Genomic DNA, 10079 nt, shown 5'->3' with positions numbered 1-10079 from the left:
CTACCCTTCTCATATACTTAATTATTCACTCATTAAATCTCACTCTCAATATCATTTCAAACATCTCTCCAAATACCTTCACATGCTGTCTCAGATAATTTCTTCTGAATCAGCTACCAGTGCAGTAGAATCTGCAAACAGTGGCTAATTCAGATCCAACTGTTGTGAATGCTGATACCCACCAGTTTTCACCAGACTCAAACATTTACCATTCTCGTACTCCTTTCTCTTACATTAATGTAAATATTAAACAACCGAGGGGACATCACACAGCCTTGCTATAGCCATACTCAAAAATTAAAGCAATCACACATTACTTTTGCATGAAACTCAGATATAACATCAACATACAAGTGTTCACATAAAATGTTGCTCTCTATCACCATTTCCTTATTAGAGGAATTAAAATGGACCATTAGGATTGAATTACAATCCCCACAACATATCTCTCCCATGTGTCTGATTTCCCCTTTACTTATATACACATAATGCTCCAATGTTTATGAAGAAACTGGTTTCTTGTGCACTTAGTTCTCAGTTGCCTCAGAATAACATGGTGCAAGAAAATTTTACTATAAAACTGATCTGGACTGGCTATAAAACAAGACATCAAATATATATATTATATACATGATAATACATCAGGCACAAACACTCCATACACGAGAATATGCTTGATGTATTCTGGTTTATGCATATACTTTGCTATATCTTCACTATCATTTTCTCATTCCTTGTCATTCTGAAGCAAATTGCAGGGTAAAACCTAGCATAGAGGTAATAGCCATGTTTACAAACATAAAGCACAAGAAAGAACCACAAGCACATTACACCAGGCATTACTAGGATGTCACTAAGCATTGTTCATATGACAACACTTTCTAGCACTGGCCAACTGGTGGAAGATAAAACCAGCAATTTTTTCATAATTTATCACATTTTCATCCCTTGAAAAAAAAAAAAAATAAAATAAATAAATAAATAAATAAATAAATAAATAAAAAGTAAAATAAAACAACATATAAAAGAAAAAGTAAAAATAATAAAAATGAAATGCAATAAAATAAATGACCAGTGCATAAGTGGCTTGACAGATGATGTTATTCAGATTAGCATTTAATGACTGCAGCATGTTTGGTAGTTCTATTTTTTCCCCATCTTTGCATTTCTGCTTTTTATTTCAATATTAATTGCAAAGACATGATCCTACACTAACTAATTTAAAAGAATGCGAGTGCTGTACTTGGAAAAAAAATAATAAAAAAATAAGTATTTGTTTTAAGAAAGTTTCAGCTTTAGGACGTCATACATACTCATCATCAACTTATGAGAAATTATGAGCACAAAGTGAGAGTAGTATGATCATCCATGAATAACCACTAATAGCTCTAAGCTACTCAACAATACTAACCACAATATTCTTGACTGTTCCATCTGGAATTGACCCCCAAATAAGACATGACAAGTACTATAGGTTAATGTGAGCAAACAGCAACACGCTGAGTCAGGCTTCAGTAACAACTTAGCACAATGGAAAGCTAAGCCTTAATACCCTGCTTGGCTAACTAAGACTGCCCAATACCTGGGCCAGTTAACCAGTCTTGCATTAAGTAGTCACACTATGATTATATGACTAAAATATTTTTTTTAAAGATATTAAGGCTTAACTATATGGTCTGCTCCTTAATAGTCTGTTTCTATCACACTAGCCATAAAAATGCTTTTTATACACATTGCCATACAAAACTGTATCCTGAGCCACTAAGAAGACTTCAATTTAGTTCTTAGAAAACTAGTTCTTCATTCTCATAAAAAAAAAAAAAAATCACAATCAACTTATGTAAATGTTGATTTTAACTGGTTTCTTTCCTTTAAATCAAATATGGTAAACTATCATTTCCCTGTGAATTTAAAGTAAGTGTCTACATCTTTGGAACTCTAAAGTGAAAATAATAAACTGATCAAACCCGTGCATCACTTTACTGGGAGGGAGGGAAGATTCAACACAGGTAAGTGTTACTCATGATCACACTTTAGGGATGGTTGCCCATCAGACTTGTTTCAACAGGACAGTACACACACAGGCTGCACAAGGCGCCCAGCATGACACACCACTGATATGCAAGACTTGTTTGTACTGCTGTTGAGCCAGTGTTTAATTTAGGACACAAGTTCCTGATTTTCAAACCTCCAAGTTGGAAGTCACATAATTTATGAAGCATGCCATTGTTAATCAAATATCTTTTTAGCATTTAACAGTGAGATTAGTTGTCACAACTCTGTTGGTACTACACCTTAGTCTCTACACCATATGATAAACTTTACTACTTTGGCATGTTTTCCACTTTTCCTGAAACCAATTCTCTTGGGGGAAGGATAACAGTTAATTTTGTTTTCAGGTATCCCTCCCATTTGAATTATTTAAGGTATTTCAAACATTTTGGTTTTTATTGTTGATTAGTGTGAATACCAATTCACTGGCTGATGAGACAACAAAGTTCATACTAAAATACACGGTTAATCAGTGTTAAAGCATCAATGAGGACTTTAAAACCTTGTATATGTATTAAGAAAGCAATACTTGGTGCTTCACCACTTGCTTCATGTATATGATAAGGGTATGTTACCTCATCCCTGCTGGCCTCCTGCTAACTAGTACATGCTAGACTCATGGCCAGCCAGGATATATAGGTTTACCCCCTGGTTGGCGTCAGACAAGGTGCCACCCTCACACTCCAGCATGGAGGACGGCCGGCTCTCCAAAGTGATAATTCTGCAAGAAGAAAACGTGCTGGAATGACTGACCAAAGAAACTGATACTCTTCCATATTTATATGAAATCCCAATAATACTATCTAGAAATCCAAACCTATATAAATGGTACAACTCCATTTCTACTACTGATTACTAAAGAATCTATTCTGATATTATAGCATGACAATTAAATAATACTCATTTATCTTATGTGCAGGCAGAGACCACATATAAAACTTCTGAGTAAAGACAAGCTAGTAATTTAATATACAAGCATGCTGCATTACATTCCAGTAATAATTATCTGGAAAAAGAAATGTATGTATATGCAATTCAAATTAATGCATTGCATTAAGAAAGGGATGCTGTGAAAATGAATGTTTTACAGCTTGATCACTTCATTCAAAAATATTAAAACCAAATACATATTATAAGTATAGGCAATGACCATTTAATAGTTTGACCAGATTAGACAATGGAAAATTGTATCCTCACTTCTTCCTATATAATCTTTTTGTTATCACCCCTAAATCTCTTCCTTCCTTAACTTTACTGATCATCTTTCCTCAAATTCTTAGTAATTATTTGAGACTCTTTGATCCCATTTTTGAGTTGCAGCATTTTTCTAGCAAGAGAAATCATTTTCATTAAACTTGACACCATTTGTAATTACTCATCCATGTATTCATGCACTTACTCATACTCATACTCATACTCTCTCTCTCTCTCTCTCTCTCTCTCTCTCTCTCTCTCTCTCTCTCTCTCTCCCCAAGAAGTATTTCTTCACATTGCAGATTGCCTTAGATTGGCTGTGAGGGTAGCTATACGGCGAGTTTGCAGCAGGTCAATACTCTATAGCAAGACTGCATAAGGTGGGATCCTATGAGGTATTGTACTTGGCAGTGTAGCACTGTAAAATGCAATGTTTAGGATGGGGGAACACTTTTTTCATGGAGAACACTCCTATATTTTTACCTCAGTGGCAATATGGTACAAAGGTTAAAAGGATTTTGGAAGTAATTATAGAAACACAATGAGAGAGAAAGAAAGACAGGCAGGGTAAGGAGATTGAATGGGGTTAGAGAAAGGTGATCTATGGGGAGGTGGCAATAGTGTACAAGTAGTCTACTCTGACTTTGATGATCCCGTCTTCCTCCCCTTCTTTGTCACTTCAGCAATGTCCTTCAGGCATTCATTAAATGCTTGTTAAAGATGCCACTGGACCACATGGGAATTGGCCATAACACCAAATGAGAAGCTATATCTCTATTATTTATTCTTGATCAGACAATTTTTTATTATTGTATACTTCTTAAATAATAATGAATTCTTATTTCAACATAGAATGTAGAATAAGACAGATTAAATTATGAGAATATTTTCTGCATTATTTAAAGAGAATAAACTACTGAAAAAGGTAAAAGGGGTGTTTAAGGGTCTCACAGACAAACAGCTCTCAGTAATAAAGAGAATAAACTACTGAAAAAGGTAAAAGGGGTGTTTAAGGGTCTCACAGACAAACAGCTCTCAGTAACGGATAATTTGCGGTAACAGACAACCCCTCACCCCTAAAGTGTCGGCTATTGCGAGGCACTACAGTAATATGAAAGTCACATAAAGTGAACAAGATTACTGAACTGAACTGAATACTCTTTGAGATTTTACTGTACAGTGAAGACTCATATTCAAACATCTTAAAAGTCAAATTTATCAATACTTGAACACAAAAGTTCAACCTGGTACTCGAAAAAATATCTGATACTCGAACACCTGCACACGTGGTTATAAACAAAGGCTTCTGGCTTTGCTCCCTGCCACCACCAGTTGTCTCATTCTGAAAGTTAAAATACCTGTATTCCGGTATACCAGACACCGGTGCACACCTCTAGTCCCATCGCCATGCCATGGTTGAGAGAATAACATTCTCCTGCATTGTCTAGTTTTTCATTTAGATGGCACCAGAGAGACTTAGTGGTGAAAATAAGGAATCTAGTGAGAGTGCAAATGTTAGTGAGCCACAGCCCTCCACTAATGGTTTCACAAGAATCACACCAGGAGATGAGTTACCAAACATTTCCATGGATGGTGATTCGTCCTCTCTTCTCTGTTATCAATCACCAGCCTTCACTTACAGTAAGCAAAAATCAAAATCATAAAAAAATGTACATTGAATTTTTTTGTAAGCTTAAGGTTTTGCTGAGATTAAAAGGAATTACCAGATTTATAAATATCAGAAGTCAAATACTGATACCCGAACAGCCATTTTGAACTAATTTAAGTTTGAGTATTGATTCTTCACTGTATATATATATATATATATATATATATATATATATATATATATATATATATATATATATATATATATATACACAGTGGTACCTAGAGATACGAGTTTAATTCGTCCTGTGACAGAGCATGTATCTCAAAAAAAAATTTTCCCATTGAAAAGCATTCAAATGCCATTAATCCGTTCCAGTCCCCAAAAAGAGCACCCTATTTTTATTTTACATGTTTTCAGGAAAGGAAAAGATATTTTTAAATAATAATTATTGCACAGAAACAAAATAAAACATAACAAGAGATAATATGAATGAATAAACTACTCCTTTAAAGTAAGTGTATCTCGGGGGATGCATTCCATGGGATGTTACTGCATTCTCAACTCTCACTTGGGGCTGTCGATTAGCTGGAGTGTACAAATATAGCCACCCACAGAAGACTGGCTGCTCTAATAATCACAGAAGAGCTCACTGACGATACTGCAAACATTATTCATTGAATAAATGAAGTTTTAAGTAGGAGAGAGAGAGAGAGAGAGAGAGAGAGAGAGAGAGAGAGAGAGAGAGAGAGAGAGAGAGAGAGAGAGAGAGAGAGAGAGAGAGAGAGAGAGAGAGGCATCGCCTTAGCCATAAGGTTTATTTACATTTTTCTCTCCACTCCATGATGAGCTTTGGTAGAGGAAGTAGGGGAAGATATAATTTTGTTTTTGCCTTTTCAGTTACATAGACATGCATACTTTATCAATGCCTGAAAATATATGAAATAACAGCAAAAGTTTATTTAGTGTTCTTGCCTTAGGCACAGATGTTTTCAGCTAATGGTGGTAAATGGTGGAGGGAGGGAGGGAGGAAGGAAAGGATCCAGGCACCATTCACACATAAACATTAAACATAAATTAAAACAGCACTAGTTTTAGACAAAAAGAAAAAAGTAAATACGTAGTGTGAAAATGATGAACGAACAATCACAGTGCATGAAATCCATGCGAAACATGTATATACTAGCTCAGCTTAGGCTGGACCAATGTGCCGAGCTACCGACTACAGTGGCAACATCCCCAAGCATGATTAGTATCTCAAAATAAAAAATGACCAAATTGTAACTCGTATCTGAAAAAACTTGTATCTCAAGGTACCACTGTTTATATATATATATATATATATATATATATATATATATATATATATATATATATATATATATATATATATACAGTAAGGTCTCGGTTTACGTCAGAGTTACGTTCCTGAAACATGAAGTAAGTTGATTTTGTACGTAACTCGAGTTTCCGTACATTTCAAAGCATATTATGGAGTTTTCAACCAATCATTGATTATGGTCATTCAGGTAAGTTAAAGGTTATATTGTTATGTTATTTACAACTATGTAGGAATATGAAACACAAGCTTGTTTTTGTTGTTGATTAGGGCCACGAACGCGAAGGACTGCAGGTTGCAGAGAGGGGTGGACGCCTGAGGCCGTCAGAAGGGTGGGCAGGTCGAATGTTGTGACGCCCAGGGTGGACAGCTGGGAGCGTAGTGCAGTGCGGTGGGAGTAGAAGCGTGGGCAGTGGGACAGGAAATGCAATAGGAAAGGGCAATAGGGATCAGCAGACAGGCGCAGACGGTGCAAGTCAGCTGCGAGTGTCGTGTGGCCCAGGCGAAGGCTCCGGAGTTGTTATTGTTGTGATGGGTGTGCGAGCCCTCAAGGTCGTCAACCTCCCCGTTGTCATGGTAACGGGCTTCCCATTTTCTTCTTCCCTCCCTCACACACAGCTCCTGCCTCCCTTCTCATGTCTTTTAATTATGTCCTCTTTTTCTTGTAGCGTAATGGTTTTCCTTTTCTTAGCATCACTGCTGTCACTAAGAAGTTTTCTCTTTGGTGCCATTGAGCAAGATACTAAGAACTTGATTCAGTAAATGCATAAGTAGGATAACACTCTTGCCAGGGGCGACGGTGTGGTGGAACTGAGGCAGGGTGTTATTATATTCAAGCGTGAGGCGGGCGGTGTGGCGGGTAACCACCAACAATAACAATAAATCCCGCACTTTATGATTTATAAATTTTCAATTTTTTTAATCTTAAATTGCCTTATAGTGGACTGATGTAACTACGAGTTTGACGTAACTCAAGACCAACATAACCCGGGACTTTACTGTATATATATATATATATATATATATATATATATATATATATATATATATATATATATATATATATATATATATATATATATATATATATATACAGTAAGGTCTCGGTTTACGTCAGAGTTACGTTCCTGAAACATGACGTAAGTCGATTTTGTACGTAACTCGAGTTTCTGTACATTTAAAATATTATGGAGTTTTCAACCAATCATTGTTTATGGTCATTCAGGTAAGTTAAAGGTTATATTGTTATATTATTTACAAGTATGTAGGAATATGAAACACAAGCTTGTTTTTGTTGTTGATTAGGGCCATAAACGCGAAGGACTGCAGGTTGCAGAGAGGGGTGGACACCTGAGGCCGCCAGGAGGATGGGCAGGTCGAATGTTGTGACGCCCAGGGTGGACAGCTGGGAGCGTAGTGCAGTGCGGTGGGAGTAGAAGCGTGGGCAGCGGGGCAGGAAATGCAATAGGAAAGGGCAATAGGGATCAGCAGACAGGCGCAGACAGTGCAAGTCAGCTGCGAGTGTCGTGTGGCCCAGGCGAAGGCTCCGGAGTTGTTATTGTTGTGATGGGTGTGCGAGCCCTCAAGGTCGTGAACCTCCCCGTTGTTATGTTTTTTTTTTTTTTTTTTTTTTATACTTAGGGAAGAGGGCCAGCGCCCACTTGAGCTGGCTCTCAAAGAGTAGTGCCAAACCTCAGCCAGAATTGCAAATGCCTCGATACCTTCCCATTTTCTTCTTCCCTCCCTCACACACAGCTGCTGCCTCCCTTCTCATGTCTTTTAATTATGTCCTCTTTTTTCTTGTAGCGTAATGGTTTTCCTTTTCTTAGCATCACTGCTGTCACTAAGAAGTTTTCTCTTTGGTGCCATTGAGCAAGATACTAAGAACTTGAGTCAGTAAACGCAGAAGTAGGATAACACTCTTGCCAGGGGCAACGGTGTGGTGGAACTGAGGCAGGGTGTTATTGTATTCAAGCGTGAGGCGGGCGGTGTGGCGGGCAACCACCAACAATAACAATAAATCCCGCCCTTTACGATTTATAAATTTTCAATTTTTTTAATCTTAAATTGCCTTATAGTGGACTGACGTAACTACGAGTTTGGCGTAACTCGAGATCGGCGTAACCGGGACTTTACTGTATATATATATATATATATATATATATATATATATATATATATATATATATATATATATATACAGTAAGGTCCCGAGTTACGTCAGAGTTACGTTCCTGAAACATGACGTAAGTCGATTTTGTACGTAACTCGAGTTTTTATACTTTCAAAGCATATTATCGAGTTTTCAACCAATAATTTTTTATGGTTATTCAGGTAAGTAAAAGGTTATATTGTTATATTGGTATATTATTTACAACTATGTAGGAATATATTGATTAGGGCCGCGAACGCGAAGGACTGCAAATTGCCAAGAGGGGCGGCCTGAGGCCGCCAGGAGGGTGGGCAGGTTGAACGTTGTGACGCTCAGGGTGGACAGCTGGGAGCTTTGTGGAGTGCGGTAGAATTAGAAGAGTTATATAAGTAAAAGGTTATATTGTTATATTATTTACAAGTATGTAGGAATATGAAACACAAGCTTGTTTTTGTCGTTGATTAGGGCCGAACGAAGGCCTGCATGTTGCCAGAGGGGTGGACGCCTGAGGCCGCCAGGAGGGTAGGCAGGTCGAATGTTGTGATGCCCAGGGCGGACAGCTGGGAGCGTAGTGCAGTGCGGTGGGAGTAGAAACGTGGGCAGCGGAGCAGGAAATGCAATAGGAAAGGGCAATAGGGATCAGCAGACAGGTGCAGACGGTGCAAGTCAGCTGCGAGTGTCGTGTGGCCCAGGCGAAGGCTCCGGAGTTGTTATTGTTGTGATGGGTGTGCGAGCCCTCAAGGTCGTCAACCTCCCTGTTGTCATGGTAACGGGCTTCCCATTTTCTTCTTCACTCCCTCACACACAGCTGCTGCCTCCCTTCTCATGTCTTTTAATTATGTCCACTTTTTCTTGTAGCCTAATGGTTTTCCTTTTCTTAGCATCACTGCTGTCACTAAGAAGTTTTCTTTTTGGTGCCATTGAGCAAGATACTAAGATAGTCAGCAAACGCAGATGTAGGAACACTCTTGCCAGGGGCGACGGTGTGGTGGAACTGAGGTACGTAGAGTGTTATTGTATTCAAGCATGAGGTGGGCGGTGTGGCGGATAACCACTAGTGACGCCTGGCGGCCAACAATAACAATAAACCCCGCGCTTTATGATTTATAAATTTTCAATATTTTAAATCTTAAATTGCCTTATAGTGGACTGACGTAAGTGCGAGTTTGACGTAACTCGAGACCGACGTAACCTGGGACCTTACTGTATATATATATATATATATATATATATATATATATATATATATATATATATATATATATATATATATATACAGTGGAGACTCAATACTCGAACATCTAAATAGTCAAACTTTTCAATAGTCGAACGCAAAAGTTCGACTTAATACTAAAAAAAATACCTATTAGTCGAACGTCTGGCCGCATGGCTGGAAACAAAAAAGGCCTCATCTTTCCCACCGCCCCACACGCCCCACCGGTCCACCGCAGCCAGTTGATCCTTCGCTGTCGTAAGAATAACATTGTCCTGCGCTTTCATCCTTCCTGCCGCCCCATGCAGCCCACTGGTCCACCACAGCCAGTTGATCCTTCGCTGTCAAAAGAATAACATTGTCCTGCATTTTCATCCTTCCCGCTGCCCCACACGCCCCACCGGTCCACCACAGCCAGTTGATTCTTCGCTGTCGTAAGAATAACATTGTCCTGCGCTTTCATCCTTCCTGCCACCCCATGCGCCCCAACGGTCCACCACAGCCAGTTGATCCTTCGCTG

General features: G+C 38.4%; 1 protein-coding gene across 1 annotated transcript in view; it reads right to left on the bottom strand.

Moving 5' to 3' along the window:
• Positions 1-1963: 1963 nt before the first annotated feature.
• The window catches only part of LOC123505172 (mitogen-activated protein kinase kinase kinase kinase 3-like), a 190945-nt gene continuing 182829 nt past the window's right edge, over positions 1964-10079 (bottom strand). Inside the window, exon 22 of the mRNA XM_045256333.1 lies at positions 1964-2773. Coding sequence (XP_045112268.1) covers positions 2653-2773 — 121 coding nt within the window. The 3' untranslated portion in view covers positions 1964-2652. The remainder of the gene's footprint in view (positions 2774-10079) is intronic.

The sequence above is a fragment of the Portunus trituberculatus genome, chromosome 17, assembly GCF_017591435.1.
Source record: "Portunus trituberculatus isolate SZX2019 chromosome 17, ASM1759143v1, whole genome shotgun sequence".
In the NCBI taxonomy this organism is placed as follows: domain Eukaryota; kingdom Metazoa; phylum Arthropoda; class Malacostraca; order Decapoda; family Portunidae; genus Portunus; species Portunus trituberculatus.
Note: the sequence above shows the minus strand (reverse complement) of the source record. Positions and strands in the feature narration are given on the sequence as shown.